This window comes from Oxyura jamaicensis, chromosome Z, assembly GCF_011077185.1.
Source record: "Oxyura jamaicensis isolate SHBP4307 breed ruddy duck chromosome Z, BPBGC_Ojam_1.0, whole genome shotgun sequence".
NCBI classification, from domain to species: domain Eukaryota; kingdom Metazoa; phylum Chordata; class Aves; order Anseriformes; family Anatidae; genus Oxyura; species Oxyura jamaicensis.
The window spans coordinates 13,866,773-13,888,830 of record NC_048926.1 but is presented as its reverse complement, the minus strand read 5'-3'; the positions used below and the strand labels follow the sequence as shown (position 1 = coordinate 13,888,830).

General features: G+C 37.1%; 1 protein-coding gene across 1 annotated transcript in view; it reads left to right on the top strand.

The window, feature by feature from the left end:
• The window catches only part of C9 (complement C9), a 22,061-nt gene extending 742 nt beyond the window's left edge, over positions 1-21,319 (top strand). The window contains exons 2-12 of the mRNA XM_035310266.1: positions 5,416-5,533; positions 6,206-6,353; positions 7,728-7,875; positions 9,635-9,773; positions 10,973-11,191; positions 12,282-12,522; positions 13,507-13,635; positions 17,628-17,806; positions 18,052-18,280; positions 19,136-19,305; positions 21,156-21,319. Of these exons, the coding sequence (XP_035166157.1) occupies positions 5,416-5,533; positions 6,206-6,353; positions 7,728-7,875; positions 9,635-9,773; positions 10,973-11,191; positions 12,282-12,522; positions 13,507-13,635; positions 17,628-17,806; positions 18,052-18,280; positions 19,136-19,284 (1,699 nt within the window). The 3' untranslated portion in view covers positions 19,285-19,305; positions 21,156-21,319. The remainder of the gene's footprint in view (positions 1-5,415; positions 5,534-6,205; positions 6,354-7,727; positions 7,876-9,634; positions 9,774-10,972; positions 11,192-12,281; positions 12,523-13,506; positions 13,636-17,627; positions 17,807-18,051; positions 18,281-19,135; positions 19,306-21,155) is intronic.
• The last annotated feature ends 739 nt before the right edge of the window (positions 21,320-22,058 follow it).

The following is a 22,058-nucleotide window of genomic DNA, read 5'->3' as shown; positions in this document are numbered from 1 at the left end:
TATATCTCACTTATATCTCACTTATATCTCACTTATATCTCACTTATGAGAATAGCCAGTACTAAGTGGTGTAAGAATGTAAGTCTTAAATAGCCAAATGTACATTAAGAATTAACCAGGGTCCGCCTGTGTTAAGACTACAATTGTGGTATGTGAAGTGTTTTGTGATGACATGAATGCTGTATTAAAAAAAAAAATAAAAATAAAAATAAATAAAAAATTGTCATGCATGAGTGTCTAGGCCTGAGGCTGGATACTGCAATTGACGCTTGAAATAGCCGAACAGACTTTGAAAAAAAGACCCTTCAAAACCACCATAAGGCTTCTTGTTTCTCCCTTTCCTTGTTTTTGATGATGGTTAATTGGACATCCAGATCTAATTAGAGCACAGCTTTGATATATTCATTTAGAAATAATCCAGCCAGAAGATAAAAATAATTACAACTTCTGAAGCAGGCAACATGGGCCAGACCATGCAGCTGCAAGATGGCGCTAGCAGCCACAGTTGTATGATAGAATATCCCAAGGATTGTCAAGTCCAAATCCTAGCATCGCACAGGTCTACCAAAAATTCAGACCGTATGACTAAGAGCACAGTCCAAAAGCTTCTGAAACTCCAACAGGTTTGGTGCTGTGACTATGTCCCTGCAGAACCTGTTTAAGTTTACTGTCACGTAATGTTATCATGGCTTCAGTTACAAGGGAGCCATGACTTCTTTGTTGGTCAGTTCTAACTATCAGACTAACTCTCTTTCTCAAGTCATCAGTTTTTTAAATGATGGACTGAATAGCTCTGTATTTTGATGTATAGATCAACAATAAATCACTGAGGCTGGTTGGATTGATGCTGCCAATAAAGTATTTTGCAATCTAAGACAGGTGAAAGCAATTTTTGTGTACTGATTGTGAAATGCCTTTTTCTTTCAAAAGACTATTCTTCCATTCCTCAAACCTTCCTAATGATAGATAGCACAGAAAGTATTTTGATGTCCAAACTTGTCTCAAAATTCTTGCTCTGATTTACCACCTTCAGTGACACTATTAGAAACCGAAATGCTTTCTTTTCTTTGATATTTAAATAGCATGCCTCAACATCTCCTGTTTCAGCATGACTTCCATAATGCTTTCTCCCAGGGTTTAACCATAGAATCATTCATGTTGGAAAAGAACTCTAAGATCATCTAGTCCAACCTTTAACCTTGTACTGACAAGTCCACCTCTAATCATAGTGCTAAGTTTTACATCTACAAGTTTCTTGAAAGCCTCCAGGGATGATGACTCAACCACTTCCCTGGGCAGCCTATTCTAATACAATACAACCCTTTCAGTAAAGAAATTTCTCCTAATATCCAACCTAAACCTCTCCTGGTGCAACTTGAGGCCATTTCCCCTCATCCTATCACTTGGTGCTTGGAAGAAGAGCCCTATCCCTGCCTCACTACAACCTCTTTTAAATTTATTTTTAAAATAATGATATGTCCCCCCTATTTTTTTTTTTTTTTTTTTTTTTTTTTTCTCTAAGCTAAATTTTTTCCAGCTATCTCAAGTGCTCCTCATAAGACTTATTCTCTAAAAATGATGGAAGTGGATATAATGTAGAAGTGGAAAAACTCAGTTTTCCTAATGTCTGTTTTTCTAAACAATGTTGTTAAATAAAATGCTTTTTCCAAAGGTGTCCCTTTGAATTTCTGATCAATATAAATAGTTCAGAGTTCATGTCACTCACTTGCAATGATTTTTTTTTTCTGACTTTTTTTTTCCTGCTGTAATGTCAAGTAGATCCAAAACCTCAAAGCTGGACTTGAAACAAATCCTGTGAACCTTGTGTCCAAATCTGGAAGGGTCTAATATGTATGAGTACTCCATATCTACTCACCAAGAATGAATATTCTTGCAGAAGTTGCTAGGTTGAGTTTATTTAAATACCTGTGCTGGCTGAAAGCTCAAAGACCACCATCACCTCTGGTTTGCAGAAAGCCAGTTGAAGGCAAAACTTCAGTTTGCACTGAAAAGTTCAACTTGGCATTTCCTGCCTGATTTGTTGTTGTTTTTGTTATTACTAATATATATTTTTTTTTAATTGCAGACTTAAAATAATGTTTTATAAGAAACTTTGTGAGAATCCTTAGATTCTGTATTAGCTTGAGTCTTTAGGTTCTACTCATTGACATTGCTCTTCATAGACCATTCTTACCTTCTGCAAAGGGTTTTGGCTGCATTTTTGATGTAATAAATGTTCAGGAGTTCATTTCAACATAAATTTTTATAATACCTTAATGCTTGGTTATTGTTAGGAGTAAGATATCCAGGTTCTTATAGAAATCCTACTAGGTGTCCCGATATATTTTTAAGGTCTAGAGTCTGAGGGTTCCAACTCCTATCTTTAAGAAAAATGTGTCAATCTTTTCCCCAAAATTCTAGAATAAGTGGTGTTACTCTTTGAGATTTATAGTCTCACATCAGTAAGTACATATAAATTCTGTATTTGTAGATATAGAGAAGAATAATATGATTCTTATCCGTTTGCCAGACCACTGAGTTTTTGCTTCTTCCCTCTGATGAGGATAGAGTTTTGAAAAATATGTAATAGACAATGCTTTGAAAGACTGCTGTACAGTTTTCTACTTACTATGAAATTACAGTAAATTGTAGTATAGCTGAAATATGTGTAAGATGAGTTAACTGCAGGCAAAGAAATTGGTTTTGAAGGTGCTAGATGGCAGCTGGGCTATATCAAACTTCAAATATCTTATGACTTCCCAGAAATTCATGGAACTGTAGAGTTATGGAAAAGTCTAGTATGGAAGGGACCTCTCGAGATCTGGTACAAACCTTCAGTTGAAAGCAGGGCCTTGGTTTGGGTTATCTAGGGGTCCTGACAAGCATTCTTTAATATTGTCAGTGAGAAACATTCCACCATTTTTCTGGGGAATCTATCCTAATATTTAATTGTTCTCTTGGTAAAGATTTGTTTTGTATTCAGACAGCACTTATCCTGAAGCAACTTGTGTGTGTTGCATCCAACTTCTACCTTCTAAGAATTAATACCTTCTGTAGAATTTTCTGTGTGATGAGATATACATATTTTTCTTTTTTTCTTTTTTTCTTTTTTTTTTTTTCCTTCCTAATTTGAGTTATAAATCCATTCTTAATGTAGCACAAAGTAATTGTGACTGCAGTGCAGCTTCAGGTGGAATTTTTTCAAGTAGGTCTCCTAGACTGAAAAGTTTGTCTCACATATGTAAGCATGCATACTTAGTCAATCTTTGAAGTACATGCACCTTCCAGAAAGTTTGGGGATCTGTAGACCCCAACAGCTCTGGAAAAATAAAGTTCAACCACTAATTAACAACATGAAAGTAAAATAAAAGGTTCAGATTAAGAGTACTGTGATTGATCTAATCTAATTGCTGAATCAGCAGAGACGGGGAAAAAATATATATATAAATAAAGTCTGTTTCTGGTAGTGACCATTAGAGTATGCTCCAAGAAAAGTAGCAAGAACAAAGCAAGTATTCAATGTCATTTTCTAAGCTCACAACCCCTTCAGCTGCCAACAACAGATTACATATAATACAGACTTTTCATAAGGTTGGATGTGCATTCTGTGCTAGCTAACCCAATTCCTGGTGCTTGGCACACAAAGAAAAAGCTTCACACTTCCCTGCTAGATAAGATTTTGAGAGGTCACTATTGCATGGAAAGGATTCTTAATTCTCTGTTTATCTCATTTCTGCTACCCAGAGATACTGGGCATATTGGTGCTTTTTGCTGGCTCCTTTTTTAGAGTCTCACCTGTTAAAAGCAACATCCTCTGTCTAGGGTCCATATATTGTAGGCCTTGGGTTAAGGTTAAGAGGCTTCTGGGAAAAGAGTTGTTTAGGATCAGCAGGCAGGACAGTGGGAGTGTGCTTTACGAATACTACCAGCAGCAGCTGCAGTGTCTGTTTACTGCTGGTGTATGTGACAGTGGAAAGTCTGAGGCATCAGAGTTGGTGGGTGAGCTGAGTGTATGTATGTAAGGGTTGCACAGCTACCCAGTGGCAACCAAGCTGCTTAAGATTCAATGACTGGAAAGAGACATAGGTCTACTTAGTGTCTCAGTAACAGTTTATTATGTATGTAACCTGAACATATAATAAATAGCATTCAAAAGCTGAACTGGCTGGTATATCTTCCTTGTCCAAACAACAGATTTCTCAATTTTGTGGAATCAGGTTACATTTGTTTGGTCTCTTCATGTATTTGTATAAGGGAGGGGGGTCCAATGTGGAGGGCAATGCACTGCCTGCAACAAAACTCATACATCATGCTGCAGGAGCTGCAGATCTGCCAGCCAGCTGGGGCCTGCAAAAAAAAAGAGTCCCATTGTAGAACAGAGGCAGCAGCATTAATGTGGAGAGGTGCAGACAGAGAATTGCCTTTCAGTGGATGATTACTCAGCATATAAATGTCAAAATTGGTGTAAATGATAGAGAATAAAAGTAAGGTATCAATACTCCATCATTATTCTGCTTTTAACACTGCTACCTGTGAGGTTAAGGTCAGCAGTAAACTACTGGACTTGTTTTTCAGAACAGAAGGGTCGTTCTAGAGTGCACCAGTTTTTTAATGTCTACCTGTAGGCACTTTCAAGAAACTCAGTTTCTATAAAGTGGAGGCCTTTCACTTTCTGAAAGCCAGAAGTTTTTTAGTATTTAAAACTGGGCACTAAAATGAAGAGTCACTCCGGAAAATGAAGGCCTTTGGCTGAAGTCTACCTGGCAAAGTATTCAACTCAGCAAGCTGAAGAATACTTAGATAGCTAAACATTTGTCTGCTTTTTCCAACTATGTAATTTAGAGAGTTAACAAGTAATACTTTTATTTATGAGCCTTCTTTTAACTCAGGAAAACTATTAAACTTTTATTTAGGCTTAAGGGCAACCCCACACAGTTAATAAGTTGAGAAATTAGAAAGATATATTGACGTACTATACCAATCTGAGATGTGCTACTATGTCTTTGTATTTAGCTTTAAATATGCAGAGTATACCCACTGTTTGAACAGGGGAACTGCAGATATTCTCTGTGTATTATTGTTTGATTCTCTTCAATAGCACAACCCACCAGTAGTATGAGTATGCATAATGATCTAAAAAAGAGAAAAAAAGCAGGCTGAGTAAATTATATATTTTTTTAATTTTAAAATTTTGCTATTTTTAATTATAAAATTTTAATTATAAAATTAAAAAATATATAAAAAATAATTATAAATTTTTAATTATAAAATTTTGCTAATTTGCAGTGGTTTATATATTGCTGTAAAAACAAAGGAGAAAACAGCTTGAAAGTGCTTCCAAAATATTGTTATATAGTTTAAAAGCAAACTCAAATGTTATTTTAGTGTACTGCCCTGGAATATTTTGTTTGACAGCTCTTCAGAAAAAGCTTTCCACAGGGAAACGAGAGAACTGAATGCTCCATATCCTATAGACTGTAAGCTGACCAGCTGGAGTGAGTGGGGGCCCTGTGACCCATGCACCAATCAAAGGGTAAGCTGTAGTTGGAAGTCTTTGTAACAAAGCAACAAATTCATGTTATCTGTCTGCCTTTTGGTTGCAGGAAAATATCATATTGCAACTCTTCTTATTGAATGTTTGTGATTTCATGAAACCCATAATCATTTCAGACCTGAAGCCATAACAATAAGCAAGACTATATCCAGATGTACAAAACAGTTCAAGAGCTGTCAGTGAAAAAGTTTTGTTGATAGAAATATTTTATGGCCATATAAATGTTTCTGCTTCTGTAAAGAACATCACATTTTAATAGATTTTCCCCTTTTAAGTAATGAGCAATCCTTTTAACAAAAACAGATTTTTGTTTTTTTTAGGGGAGTTCTTATAAGACTACCAAAAATAAAAGACTTGAAAGCATATAAAATGTGTATGATGCATTTCCTCCCTAGATAAAAAATAATGAAGGGAGGGGAGGGAGGGAGAGGGGAGGGAGTGAAAAATAAGCTTAATAATATATTTGCTAACATACTAATTCAATGTTCCTATAAATGTACAGCAGAAACTGTGCCTATGATTTTTCAACCAATAATTTCACCAAAGATGCCTCATTTTGAGAAGTTCTAAGTTCAGATGGAAATTCTCCAGTTCTAGTACGTTTTCTCTTTTCCCTTGAAGCAATATTAAAACTGTTATTTATATTTCAAGTTTCGTTCTAGAAGTATTGAAAGATTTGGCCAGTTTGGTGGAAAATCATGCGTGGAGACTTTAGGAGATACACAGAGCTGTGAAAGTGACCAAGTCTGTCCTGAAGAAATAGAACCAGACTGTGGTGCTGACTTTCAATGCAATTCTGGTAGGTTTTGTTTTCATGTAATCATGAGTTGTGCAATAGTTCAGCAAATCACATCTCACTCAGTTCTATGAAGAAGTTCAATCAGTTTGCGTTGAAGTCAAAATTCATACACAGAACAGGGTTTATGCTTCAATGCTTTTCTATTTGGGGATGATTTCCTGAAGCAGAACATTATTGCTAGGGGTTAAAGACAGTCCCAAATATGTAGATAAGTGGGATGGAAAACCATGAGATCAAAATCATAACATAAAAAATGCTTGAGGAAGGGGTACATTCCTTCCATCTCTCAAAATAATTTGCCTCAGATCTAAATTATTTTCCTGTGTTTTTCACTCCATGTTTAAAAGCTATCCATAGGCTGTTCTTTGTTCTAACACTCCTGTTCCACCTGGTACAGAATCGTGTTTTATGAAAAATCACTGGGATATAGCTAGGACTGAAGGAATTCTAGCAAAATGGATAGGGAGGCTTAATGACTAATGTGTTATGGTACATGCCAACTGGGGACCAACAAGTCTCTAGATTCAAAGATCTTAATTTGTAAAGCAATACAAGCATAGTATAGAATTAGATGAATTCAAGATTCATCACAAATCAAAATAAAATAGACTAAGTTAATGATAGTAAAACTAATCAAAACAGGAAAGGAAAGATGCTAGGTGAATTTTGAGTTCCAAGCTATTATTAGTATTGTATCTTTCTGGAAAGTCCAAGGAGAGAAAAAAAAATTAAAAGTGTGTGTTTAATTATTAGTTCATAGACATTGTATGACACTTACAGGTGAGATAGTTAATATTAACAAGTGGTTTTATTACTATTATTATCTTAGGGGTAAATTTATTTGAATCTTTAAATTCAAGAAAAAAAAAAATCAGTCTGTGTATACACTGCAGTACCTGACATCAGTAGAATTAGTTTTTCACTGTTGCATTAGAATATCAATCATTGTAGTTCATGTTCTCCAAATAGTAACAATTTAAACAATTAAGAAATAATTCCTTGCTTATATTGAAGTAATGTTTTTTCTGTATTCTCCTAATACATTAAAAAAAAAATAATGAAAAACTACTATAGAAATAACCACAAGAAATGATAATTTTTTGCAGATGACAGAAGTACTGCGTCTCCGTAAACTAATAAGCAGATATATTAGTATGTTTTTGTTTTGTTTTGTTTTGTTTTTGTTTTTTTAGGGTTGGTTTTTTTCATTCTAAGGAGGAAGAGTGAAAATTCTTTGTGAAACTGGTGAAACTATACAAAAAGAAAGATCTCAATGAAGAATAGCTGGGGGTGTCACTTAATGTCCATCTTGGAAAGAATTGGATTCATTCAATATATATATATATATATTTTTTATTATTTTTTTTTAATTAGGCCGATGCATAAAGCGACGGCTTGTGTGTAACGTGGATAATGACTGTGGAGATTTTTCTGATGAAGATAACTGTGAATCCGAACCACGATCACCATGCCGTAAGCATGATATCGATGTATCTGAAGTTGGCAGGACTGCAGGGCAAGGGTATGTAATGAAGGGAAAAAAAAAGTATTTGGCATTGTGAAAAGTCTAGGACTGTCTCCAAAGCCAACTGAAAATGCTGGGACAGTGTCATTCCCAAAAGAGGGAATTTTGTATTTTGTTTTGTATTCATTTTGTTTTCATTTGTATTCGGAAATGCAACATAACTTTCAGAAGAACACCTGACTATTTTTGTATTGTGTACTTGGGGAAGATAAATATTTATCCAGACAGTGAATACTAAGTAAATCAATCAATATGTTAATATGCAGAATCATACATAAATATTACATATTTTTAAAACACTTATTATTTAAGCATAAAATATATATTTTATATAAATATATATATTTTCAAGTGACACTTAATAAGGAATCAGTCATTCTCCATTACTTTACTAACATGAGCATCTAAAAGGGAGAAAAGTTCCCTTGATTATTTTATACATCAGGCTGCTTTACTGCAACAACACTCTGCCTGTAGTGTGTTGTTGTTTTTTTTTTCATTATTGTTCTTCACTTCCCCAGATCTTAATTCATTTATAGTTTTCCTAATCTAAATCGAAAATTTATCTTTCTTTTCTCAGACCATACTGTATATATTGAATTTCATACAGAAAGAGGGTGTGACAAATTGAGTCAAGACAGCTATTCAAATTGGAACAGAGGAAAATAAAAGTATACTACAGCACCACCTTGTGTTTAAATGAATAGGGTGCATACTGTGTTTCAACTTGGAACAGCATGATTGCACAAGAGCAAAATCTCTGTAGTATGGGGAACTAAGCCAGATGGGCTTTTTTTTTTTTCTTTTTTTTTCTTTTTTTTAAAAAAATATTTTATTTTTAGAAGCAGCTACTTTATTATTTCTTTTAAAATCCAGTGCTGATGTCTTCTACGAGAAATATACAGATGCACATCTGCGGTACCCAATGCTGACAATTTTGATGAACCGATAACCATTTCCTACAGTTAGCTAGGTATATGTATCAGACATAAACACTGTGCTTCCTGGAAAGATTTGAATCTGTGAAGGAATTAGGCAATAAACAATATAGAATCCCCAAATTAGCAGCTGTTTTCTGAAGTAATTATTGTACATTGGTAGACAGATTTGTAGAACTACATAGTCAACGTGCCTTCTTTTCAGGGTTTGCAGTGGTTTGGATTTCCTCTCCAAGGAGTTCTGTTACTCTTCCAAGTCACTCCCTGGGAGAAGAGACAAAACTAGGAGCAGTTGTATATTCGTTCTACATGAATCTTGTGCATTCTTGACACCAAAGTTTCTAACAGCAAACAAAATGAGTTATGCAGAAAAAAAAAAAAAAAAAAAAAAAAAAAAAAGGATAAATGAACCTGTTGAGTTGATAAATGAACCTTTGTCCCTTTTAAACCTATATGTAATAGTTTAATAGTTCCTCTTGTTGTTCAAGAAGAAATGTTTATTCCCTCCTTCCATTCCTAAGGTTCTCACTGTAATATCTTTTATTTGTCTCTTTCTCCTTTCTCATGTATGACCATTAAAGTACTTTACTCATATGTAGTATTTTATTCATTACTTGAATGAGAAATGAAGAAAACAAAAGATGAGACAAGCTGCCATGGTGGAGCAGGTGCCTTATCCCTACATATTCAGTTCCACAACTACAGTATCCATCTCTTACAAAAATTAGGCTTTTCCATTCATAACACCTTTGCTTCCAGATTACATGTGGTGACACCTTCTTTTTTGAAGCATAAACTGTCCTGTATTTCTCTTGCAGAATCAATGTTTTAGGGATGCAGCCAATGGCCAGCCCATTTGACAATGAGTTTTTCAATGGTCTTTGTGAAAGGGTGCATGATGGGAACAAACAGGCATATTACCGCAAGCCATGGAATGTTGGTGTTCTCAATTATGATGTAAGTCTAAGTCCTTCTATGCAAGTTAGAATGTTTTAAATGAATCCTGAATCTTGATTTCCTCTCAGAAGGCTTGAAACCTCTTTGAGTAAGTTAGCAGCAGTTTTTTAGCCTGATACCTTCAGTAAAGTCCGGAGGGAAACTGGTTGTTATCATATGCCTTAGCAATTAAACTCAGTTGCTCCAGATAATTTCCCACACATTTATTGTTGCAAATGTGTATAGTAAATGAAAGTGTCTTTCTGGAGTATTTACCATATGATTGGATGATATGGAGAAGAGATGTAAAAAAATGAATACTATACCTAATTTTACTGGATAGAGTAACTGTGATGAAAAGGAATGAATAACATTATGATACTCTGGTGCTCTCTACGTTTGTTAATCAATGACAAGTTTCTCTCTCCTGTTGGAAAAAAAAAAAAAAAAAAAAAAAAAAAAAAAAAAAAGACTTTCAATGCAATTCCACATTTTAAACTATGCACTGCATTAAGGCATTCTGTTCCTGTTTTTTTCTGAAGACAAGACTTGCTGCTTAAATCACATCTGCTCTTGGACAGCATCATCTCTCCACTTAGTGAAGGCTTTTTTCTATATCAGTTTCTGACCACAAATAGAGGAAAAAGATGCAGACAGTCTTGGGAGCCTGGGTCTCAAGAGAGGCTGAATATATAAGGAAACTGCATAAAAACTCCCATGAGGTTATGAGAGAATCAAGATAAATCAAATTACTGTTTTTTTACTGAATCCCACTCTCTAGCCTCATCAAATTATTTAGAGATTCAAATGTGCATTTCCAATGAAAACTGAAAATTTTCAAAGAGAAAAAAAATAGTAAAGGGTTAGATTATTTTTTTCTGTCCAAACATATATTTTTTTTTTTAATTCCCAAATGTCATGAAGCCTTTACTAATACATTCTGCGGAATTATTTTGCTATTCGGATAAAATATCTTCTCTTTAAATTAGTCTTTATGTTCAAAGTCAGTTTGGATACCATACAAAGTAGACAGGTAGCTGTTTCCCAACCTTAATGCTTCTCTGCTGTATTCACATCAGTGCCTGATTTTTATAATTTGTTGTTGTTCTTCTTCTTCTTCTTCTTGATAAGTAAAATCCGCAGCTTCAAAGTGCTACATAGATTTTCCTGTTACTGCCTGTTCTGGCTTCTCATATAACCTTTTCATCCTCTTTTCTAAGACAAAAGCAGGCAAAACCTTCACATCCGAGTTCTATCGTGATCATCTAAAAATGATACGAGAGGTGTACATGGACAAACAAAAAAACTTCAACATTGGCCTGTCTCTGAAATACACGCCTACTTCAGGAAGTAATAAAACTTCTGTAGGAGGAAATTTAAAGTTTCACTATAACAAGGCTACAAATTTAGGATCTATGTTGACTAGATTCACAGAAAGGGTAAGTTTAATCAAGCTAGAGTATTTAATGTAATCATTTTATAAATAGTAAAATTAATACAGTGTTAGCATAAAAGCAGGAAGAGCCCAGGGACAACAAGAAAGTAAGGGATTTTTGCTGAATGGCAGGAATATTTGTACCTACAAAAATTTCTTCGTGGAAATGTAGATGCCTGAAGAATTTTGTCAGTTCTAAAAGCATTTGAGTCAGCATTTTAAGATCCTTTAAATGGTCAGCTGTTAAATTCCTTTTATATACCTCCTACGAGGCACTGCTGTTAAGGGAGTCACAGAAGTACTACAGGAAATAACGGGTTTTATAAGGCTTGTGTTTACTTAGAGTCTTAACTGCAAATATTTCGCAAGATGTCATGTGTTACAGGCAGCAGCTAGGTCCTAGTTTAGACTAAAAAAAATATACAGAGTGTAATGTATGAATATATTGGTTACTAAATACTACAATTTAAATGTATGTACATGTCACATGCCTTGAAAGGATTTTTTTTCTTGATAAATTTTCATTTTAAGATGCAAGGGTGGATTTTTATTTTATTTTATTTTAATTGGAGCCTTTCATGCTGACAGACTGAGAATAACAGAGAAGTGATCCACAGTAAGAAAGAACATAGTTCTGCTTTAACTATAAACAAAGACTAAACACCATCTGACCTCAGTAGGCACGCAGGAACAGCTTCTGCTATCTGGCATGCCATATGGAATTATTTTTCTGTTACAGAAGTCAGAATCTGAATATTATATATTATATATATATATTATATATATTATATAAAAGTCAGAATATTGTACATAGACAGAAGAACTTGTCATCAAATGGATAACAAAGGGCTTGCTGCAATGAAGGGGAGACATCCACAAAACTGCAAGGAATGAAGACGTCTAAATTTCTTACCTCTTTCTCAGTTTAAATTGGAGAAGTTTTGTTTCAATTTAACAAGTTCGTGTCCAAATGCTAGATTGAATACCATGTTTAAAAGGGCTGCACTTTCTTTATAAGTAAAACAAAGCAGATTTTCCTGTTGTATTTAATACCAGAATGGTTCTTTCATCTGTTTTCTTCTCCCTGCATTCAGAACCAAACCTTTCTACATGTAAAAGGAAAGATTCAGCTGGGAAGATTCCAAATGCGGAGTCGTGATATCCGTCTCACAGATACTTTCCTTGATGATCTAAATTTTCTGCCTGCTGAATACGATAAGGGGGAATATTTCAAATTCCTAGAAGATTATGGGACTCACTATGCAGCCTCTGGAGCTGTGGGAGGAAAATACGAACTTGTGTATGTGCTGGATAATCATGTTATGTCTCTCTTAGGTATGTGCTCTGTTGGTCTAGCTAGAATATGCAGATTGGTACCAAGTCTCCAGTTATGCAGAGATGGATGAGGATAGACTTGTATATATACAACACTGCTAAGAACAGCAAAATTCAATGTGTTCTGCTTGTGGCACACCAGTGACATTTCAAATTATACAAGTTCAACAGAGATGAGAGTCTCTGTAACTTCCAGTATTATTTGAAATCTACTTTCTATGTCTACAACTTAGAAAACAAAATCTTAAACAAACCTCTTCAAAACATCACAGTAATTGGTGTGATATTATTCACAAGAGGTCCACAGTGCTTAGGAAATCTGTCAAAACCTTAAATCTAATTTGCTAGTCAGTGTATTCATCTGGAATTCTAAAGTTGGTGATGGCATAAAATAAGGAATAAATTCAAGTATTTCCTAGAAATTTTGCTTCAAATACAGTCATCCTCATATTCATTGCATGGAAGAGGAGAAAGTAGAATACAAATAGGAAGAAGAAAGTATAAACATTTCCAATAGCACCAATAGCACTGAAACTTATCCTCTAATAATAAAATCACACTTGAATAGAATAGAATAGAATAGAATAGAATAGAATAGAATAGAATAGAATAGAATAGAATAGTAGAGTAGAGTAGAGTAGAGTAGAACTTAACTATGAACTGAACTGAACTGAACTGAACTGAGCTGAACTGAACTGAATAGTTAGTTGGAAGGGACCACCAAAAATCAAGTCCAACTGCCTCATCACCTCAGGGCTAATCAGAATTCAAAGCATATTATGAAGGGCATTATCCACATGCCTCTTGAACACTGACAGGCATGGGACATCAACCACCTTGCTAGGAAGCCTCTTTCAGTGTTTGACCACCCCCATGGCAAATATTTTTTTTTTTTCTACTGTCCAGTCTGAACCTCCCCTGGAGCAGCTTTGTGCTGTTGGTCACTCTGTCCTTTAATATTCACCCAATTATTTCTGCTTCCAGGTATCAGCGTAGAAGATGTGAAGAAATGTCTAGGCTATCAATTTGATGTCAGTGCTGGATATGACAAGATTAAGGGCAGTCTTGAAATGACTGGTGATAAATGTGAAAAGATCAAAATGCAGGATAAATGTAAGTATATCTTTATTTTGCACTATATCTTTTGCTTAAGGAAAGGCAATGACAATTTTTCTCCTTAGAAAAATCAACTTATTGCTATTTATCTAAAAAGCTAAAAATCAACTTATTGCTGTTTATTAGGGAAATGACTGATCGCGTACCCCAGTAAAGGTAAAGCTGTCATAATTCCACACTCCCAAGCTAGGCTGAGCATGTGTTCCCAGTACACACATGTACAACATACATAACACATCCATAGAGATATACATGGCCAAACTAGTCAATATAGATAAAAACACAGCACTCATACAAACACAAACAGCACCAATGACTTCATCCTGTTCTCCTCACTATTAGATCAGTACAGATGTCAGTCAGTGGAAACATCACAAAATCACAGAAGGGATGAGGTTGTAAAGGACCTCTGGAGGTCATCTGGTGCAAACACCCCTGCTCAAGCAAGGCCAACTGGGCCCAGTCAGCATGGGTTTATGAAAGGCAAGTCCTGCTTGACGAACCTGATCTCCTTCTATGACAAAGTGACACGCTTAGTGGATGAGGGAAAGGATGTGGATGTGGTCTACCTTGATTTCAGTAAGGCTTTTGACACCGTTCCCCACAACATTCTCCTCAAGAAACTGGCTGCTCATGACTTGGACTGGTGTACGCTTCGTTGGGTTAAAAACTGGCTGGATAGCCGGGCCCAGAGAGTTGTGGTAAATGGAGTCAAATCCAGTTGGAGGCCAGTCACTAGTGGCATTTCCCAGGGCTCAGTACTGAGGCCAGTCCTCTTTAATATCTTTATCGATTTTCTGGGTGAGGAGATCGAGTGCACCTTCAGTAAGTTTGCAGCTGACACCAAGTTAGGTGCATGTGTCGATCTGCTCAAGGGTAGGAAGGCTCTGCAGGAAGATCTGGATACACTGGACCGATGGGTTGAGGCCAACTGTATGAAGTTCAACAAGGCCAAGTGCTGGGTCCTGCACCTGGGGCACAACAACCCCAAGCAGCAATACAGGCTGGGAGATGAGTGGTTGGAAAGCTGCCTGGCAGAGAAGGACCTGGGAGTATTGGTTGATAGTTGGCTGAATATGAGCCAACAGTGTGCTCAGGTGGCCAAGAAGGCCAGCAGCATCCTGGCTTGTATAAGAAGCAGTGGCCAGCAGGTCCAGGGAAGTGATTGTCCGGATGTACTCGTCTCTGGTGAGGCCGCACCTCGAGTACTGTGTTCAGTTTTGGGCCCCTCGCTACAAGAAGGACATGGAGGTGCTCGAGAGAGTCCAGAGAAGGGCTACAAAACTGATGAAGGGTTTGGAGAACAAGTCTTATGAGGAGTGGTTGAGGGAGCTGGGACTGCAGCCTGGAGAAAAGGAGGCTCACGGGTGACTCTATTACACTCTACAGGTACCTTAAAAGAGGCTGTAGCGAGGTGGGGATTGGTCTAATTTCTCATGTGCCTGGTGACAGGATGAGGGGGAATGGACTAAAGTTGCATCAAGGGAGGTTTAGGTTGGATATTAGGAAGAACTTCTTTACCGAACAGGTTGTTAGGCACTGGAATAGGCTGCCCAGGGAAGTGGTTGAGTCACCATCCCCGGAGGTCTTTTTAGAGCTTAGGGATATGGTTTAGTGGAGGACTTGTTAGTGTTAGGTCAGAGGTTGGACGCAGTGATCCTGGAGGTCTCTTCCAACCTAGATGATTCTGTGATTCTGTGTGATTCTGTGAACTAGAGCAGGATACCCAGGACAATGTCCAGATGGGATATGAAGACCTCCATGACTATAGATTCCACCACCTCTCTGGGCATCCTGTATTCTGTTGCCCTCACATTAAAAAAAGTGTTTCCATATGCAAAGAAGGAACCTCCTGTGTTTCAGTTTGTGTCCCAACTCTCTCAGTCATTCCTCATAATAGAGATGCTTCTTTGTGGCACTTCATTGGACTCCAGTGGTTCCACCTATCTCTTGTACTGTGGAGCCCAGAATCGGAAACACTACTCTGGAGGTGACCTTAAAGTCACCTGAAGAGAGGGCAAGGTTCACTTCCTGCAACCTGCTGGCAAAGCTCTTCCTTATGCAGTACAGGGTACCACTAGTCTTGTTTGCCACAAGGGCACATTGTTTGCTTATGTTCAAATTGGTGTCTGCCAGGATCCCCAGCTCCTTTTCTGTAAAGTTGTTTTTCAGGCAGTTGGCCCCCAGCATATACAGGTGCATGGGGTTGTTCCCACCCTGGTGTAGGACTCTGCACTTCCCTTTATGGAACTTGTGCATATGTACAGCAGCACAACAAGGGTCTATCAGCCCCTCCTCAACATACATATGTAGACTATACAGATACCTCCAGCAGCTGACCTTAGACATTTAAATGATGCAGTAAATGTTCCCTACCTGATTAGTTCGCCCTATTTTTGGCACCTGGATATACAACACTCCAAGACCCACAGATCCACTTACATTACTGGTAGGGATCAGCAGACCCACTGATGCACACCAGCACATACACATGCCACACACGCTATAGGTGACTCCAGTAATCAGCCTTAAATGCTTAGTCTATCCAAGTGTCCCTTGAATCCTCTTGTCTCCAATTGCTTCAAATGGAGACACACACACAGAGAGACAGGTCTCAGTCAGCCAGGACCTTACAGTATTTGGCCTCGAAACCCCAGTTAAAGTGGCCAGCTCCTCTAGTTGTTTCACTGTAGAATCATAGAATCATTAGGGTTGGAAAAGACCCCCAAGATCATGTGGTCCAACTATCCCCCTACCACCATCACCCACTAAACCATGTCCCTAAGCTCCACATCCAGTCTTTCCTTGAACACCCCCAGGCACATAGATTTTTATGTGTAGAGACTTGCAACCACTTTGGTACATGGCTCTCAGACCTCTTACTCTACTTGCCAGCTACTCTGCTTTGTTATTTGCTAGTGATCACACACTGACATGTGTATCCGCACTTGATCCTTTCATTGGCAGCACAAACACGCAGGTCCCCATCATGGTCCAACTCCAGTTTCTGGCACACAGCCCTCCATACACATGTATACATGCAGATTAGAGTTTCTTCACCCAGGAAGACAGAAATGGAATTTAATGAGAAGCCTGGACAGACTGCAAATATCAGGCACAGCACATGACCAGACAAGCTCACTGATCAGCCAGCTTTCTTTATGCAATCAGCCACTTCTTTGTCTTTTTTCCTTGTCTTTATTCCTCTCTTTCCCATGCTTGTTTCTCCCAAAACCACCTTGATCTCATCTAACTTTTTCAGTGGTACGTTCCTAAATATACCATAAGCATTTAAGTTCTGTACAATACCCAGACCCTGCTCTTTTCATCCAGAGAGTCTTTCCATTGACTCATCCTGCTGCAGATTCATTCTCAGTCCTGTCTAATGGATCTGACAGCTCTCCTGGAACAGGCCTGGGAGCAGTCAAGGCAGAGTCTCCCTTTCTCTTATTAAGCTACTTAGGTTCCCCTCCCTGTCAATGTTCCCTTCTCTTCTTCTGTGTCTCTGGAGATGAGTCTTTTATCAAATGCCCTAAAAATCTCAAAGGGCAGGGAGTGAAGGATTTACTACTCATCACATAATAGACAATTATTCTGAGTCTTGTAGTGCTCTATTGTGTTTTAGTTATGAACCACAAGCTCCTACTATTCCAATTTCTGCCCTTTTCTGGTTCAGCTCAGGTGATACAGTAGCAGTATTCATAATATCTTTGGCTGTGGTTATGGTTATGACCTCCATAATGTCTCTTATTTTGCTCTATGCCTTCTTTTCCTTTCAGATATTGGGTTTTCTAACTTAATTGCAAAATAGAAGATTTCATCCCATGTAATAGGTATGAGCAAAGAAATATGGAATTCCACCATGGCCAGTGGATGAAGGGTTCCTCTCTCAATTGTCATTTTACAGAGGTGGACTGGTTGTGCTAGAAGGACAACTGTTCGTCAAGATGTATGGACATTAAACTTTCTTATGTTCATTCTTTCTGCAGTAGAATATAAAGATGATGCTGTCATTGATGATGTTATTTCCTTCATTGATGGAGGGAAGATTGATTTTTCAGTTAAAATAAAAGAAATGTTACTGCGAAGATCCAAAATGGTTGACATAGAAGATTACGTACAGTGGGCTAAGTCCTTGCTCGATGCACCAGTAGTGATACAGGAACGGGTAAGTACATCCTCTTCAAAACTGTGCCTCTTAGCATATGAAAACTTTTGTTGTAAAATGGAGGTGAGTCTCCAAGTATCACGAACTACCACATACTTTCTTCATTTTGGCAGTTTCTTCAGATGCTTATTCTAGTGATGTGTGTATCAGCACTAAAGGATGGTATCCTTTATTGGTATCAAAAGTATTCAGAAATACAGAAAAGTCTGTTAAACATGGGCTTTTTTCTTTTTTTTCTTCCACAGCCTTCTCCAATACATACACTTGTTCCAGTTAAGATAAGAAACTCATATTTAAAGAAACAAAATTTGGAAAGAGCAATTGAGGACTACATTACTGAATACAGTGTGTGCAAATGTGAACCCTGCAAAAATGGAGGCACCCTTGTACTGATAGATGGAGCTTGTACATGCATGTGCTCAAACTACTTTAAGGGGATTGCTTGTCAGATTCCCAAATCTACAATGGTTGAAGGTTAGTAAATTCTCCAAGCAGACTAAAACAAGCATAGTTTTTAGAACAATATCCAGGCAAAATGAGCCTTCATAAGGACATAAGGATGTCATAGCAATCCCTTATACCTACTCCAGTCAAATCTCATGGGTATGGAGTGTGGATCTTAGTAGAAATTACTCGGTTCTTTTGACAATAAAGCCGTTCTAAGATAGAATTCTTTGTCCCACATATATCATTGTATCTTGAAATAACAATCCAAATACATTTAAGTAAGTAGGAGGATGGTGACATGATGGTAAGGACCAATGCTGTAAGTTGAGCTCAGACAAAAGCAATCTCAACATGTCATAAGCTCTTTTGTCTTCAGTTTCCTGCAAAAGCACTGTTATTGCTAGCACATGACCACATTTCATAATTACTGTGTTGGATTAATATTAGAATGATCCACAAAGGGGAAGAGGAAGCTGAATACAGTTGTGGACAGGGAAAATAATAATAATAATAATAATAATAATAATAATAATAATATGCAGTAAATTCAATACCTTTGATGGACACTTTGAAGTACAGACGCCTTAGAACTTGATATTCACGGAGTTTCCTAGGGTGACAAAAATGCTGTAACATCTGGGCCCTTGAACAGTGCTATAGACAAGGGCATTTTCAAAAGCCAAATCTGTGTAGTTGGAATATATGCTAGAGGGTGGAATGATCTGCAGAGTCACCATAACTGCAAAAATTAGAGTTAACTCATGGACCATCTTGTCAACCCTCAGAAGTGCTGGGTAAAAATCTTTAATTAATGATCTTTCTGTCACTGCACAGCAGACAGAAAAATATTGGACTAATCCTAGTATAATGTATTAATACCAGCTGTCACAGATGGAGGCTGGAGCTGTTGGAGTGCCTGGTCCACCTGCATCAATGGTGAAAGCACTCGAACTCGGCAGTGTAATAATCCTCCACGACAAGCTGGAGGCAGACCATGCCAAGGAGAAGCCATTGAAAAACGTTCCTGTTGAGAAGAAAATGTTCAAAAGCAGGTAAGCAGTGTCTCTTAAGTACTAATCTGTTACTGCTGTCTTGTCAGCCAATATTAGAGACATTTCAGTGACATGCATAAGCTCATTCACATGTTTCATTTCAATCTGATTGTAGAGCTTTTAAAAACAGACACCTCGTAGATCCAGTTGGTGAATTGTTAGATTTGTCTTTGTATGTCTTCAAGAGTAACATTATATCACAGAACTATGAGAGTTCTGGAGAAGAACAGACTAAAAATCCAGCTCTTGAAATCCAGATTTTACCTCCAGTCAGACTTTCCATTAGAAAATTTATGCCTTTGGGAGAGAAAGGTGTATTTTCTGCACATGATACATAAAGACAGTTTGGGAGTCTGAATTCTCTTATTTGATAAGTAGTATGCTTAAATCCAACAGAGTTACTCTTATAGTAATGTTGCAACTTTTCACCTGGAAAAAGTTAGTTTAATAAAATATTTAGCAACACAATTTTGTGAGTATTGTCTCTAAAACAATACTGCAAAGAAAAGCAAAACATGGTAGCAGGATTTTGAGGGTGGATGCTCTGGTCTATAGAATGGAAAGGTGATCTCAACTTTCTTATCTGCTCTGAAGAAGATTTCATGCTGCCCGGAAATGACAGTAAGAGTTAACAGGCCTGGGAGGAAGTGTTTGTGTTTTATGCTTAATATGTTACCATAAATTCCCTCTTTTCTCCAAGGCCACAAGAAGAAAAGAAGTAGTAAAATAGGGAAAGTATTTGCAGATTTCACCACTGAAACACCTTGATAGTCTTGCAACATGACTTATACCTGAGCCAAAGATATGTAACAGAACATTTCTTCCAAGCCAGCTCTTTAACCTTCATCAGAGCTCAGCTAGGTCCACTAATCTACTTGTGAAGCAAGAAAGCACAGCCAGCAGGACATGATAACACGTGAGCTCTCTAGCCCTAAATCAGACAGTTATGAACTGCTTCCTACAGCACTTCATCTCCATGCTATCAGAGCTACTCATCCCACAAGTTATGTCACAGATGGAAGAGCAAAAACTGAGAGAATATGATAGAGAGATGTAAAATCCAGGGTAATGTGAGACTGACAAGTGTAAGAACTAGGAGGCATTACATAAAATTGGCAAGTGGCAGATTATAAACAAACTGTAGACTGGTCTTCTACACAGTGGACATATTAAAAGGAAATACACATTTTAGAAATCTTAGGAAGAACTAACAGAATTTTCTCAAACATGTAGAAATTACACTCATTTTTGTAGCCGCTGAAGTATCAATTTTGCTGGGATGCGAGAGTGTTCTGGGGAAGTATTTCTATGTGCTTCCCTATTCCTGGGCATACTCCAGGTCTGTGCTATTTTCCTATTGCTAGAAACAGGATAACAAAGTTAGCTTTTGGTTGGTCCAGTGCAGTTGGTCTTATTTTAAAGTCTCATGAGCAGCCTTAATTTTCTTCCTTCAGTAAATACATCATGACATGTCCTTTTCAGTCAGAATGGTAAATATCATGATGATTATACATGATGCATACATATTCAAATATGTTTCCTCCTGTATATTAAAAGCTCTTTTTTAAAAAAAGTAAAAATAACTTTACTTTGGCTCTCCATAACATTAGACTCTTCCAGCTGAAGCCAGTGGAAGCTGGCTTAGAGCTTCCACACTTAAAACTTCTGCACATCACATGTGGTTTGATTTCTTCTTTATTATAATGAGTTTATCTTACAGTCATAATTGAGACAGTGAAATCATGTTCTTGGTGAGCCATGAGAATACTGTTTCACTTAAATATTGACTAATACATATGTCATAGCTACTATGTTCTATCACTTTGTCACTGTTTTTTCCCCCTTTTTAGAAATGATTAATGGATTCGAAACCAGTTCAACAAATCACACTTTCCAATGGCTAGCTTGCTACCCAAGAGCAACAGAACACCGTGAATTAAAAGCACCTGCACCTTAAATGATTGCTTAGCAAAACAACGTAATATACCAATAAACATCTTAATGGAGAAAAGCTTATGCGGTGGGTGTTGTCCATACTTTTTTTTTTTTTTCCTGCTGTCATTAGAACATGAATCATCTATCATCTATATTTGTTAGTCAATAGCATAACGATCCCCCTTTGTCTTATTTTCAACAATTCTTTGGGGTGAATGTTTTCAAATTGATTTTCAAGAATTCAAGTCCAGCATGAATATCAGAATAATGTCTGATTTGATAGTATACTGTCTGTAAAGAACCTGAGAGACTTCGATCCTGACTAGAATGACCTTTTGGATTTATTTCCACTCTCACATCTTACATCTAATGCACACCCTGCATCACAGGTATGTTTAAAGACATGCAGCTTTACTAGAGTTATTATAGCATTTGCTGAAGAGCTTCATATTGTATCTTGTACATGTCAATGTGTTAAAGATTTGTTTATGAAATCAGAGCTACATTCCAAAGAGGTAGAAGAGTTGGTATAATGCCACCTATATTTTTAGCAAAACTCCCAAAAGAGACAAGGGTGAGGTAATTGTACTACCTATCAGTATCCTGAGTAACTTTTGAAATTGGTAGACAACTAAGAAAATTTAATTAGGCTGGGGGAGGAAGGATAGTTCTCAAAGATATAAAGTTCCAGAAGTCTCATGGGAAAAAAAAAAAAAAAAAAAAAAAAAAAAAAATCAGCAGAGTAAACAAAAGAAAATTAGTGTCCTGGTTGTAGAAAGACATTAGTATGAATTCAGCTATTCTACTAGGCTCAAGAA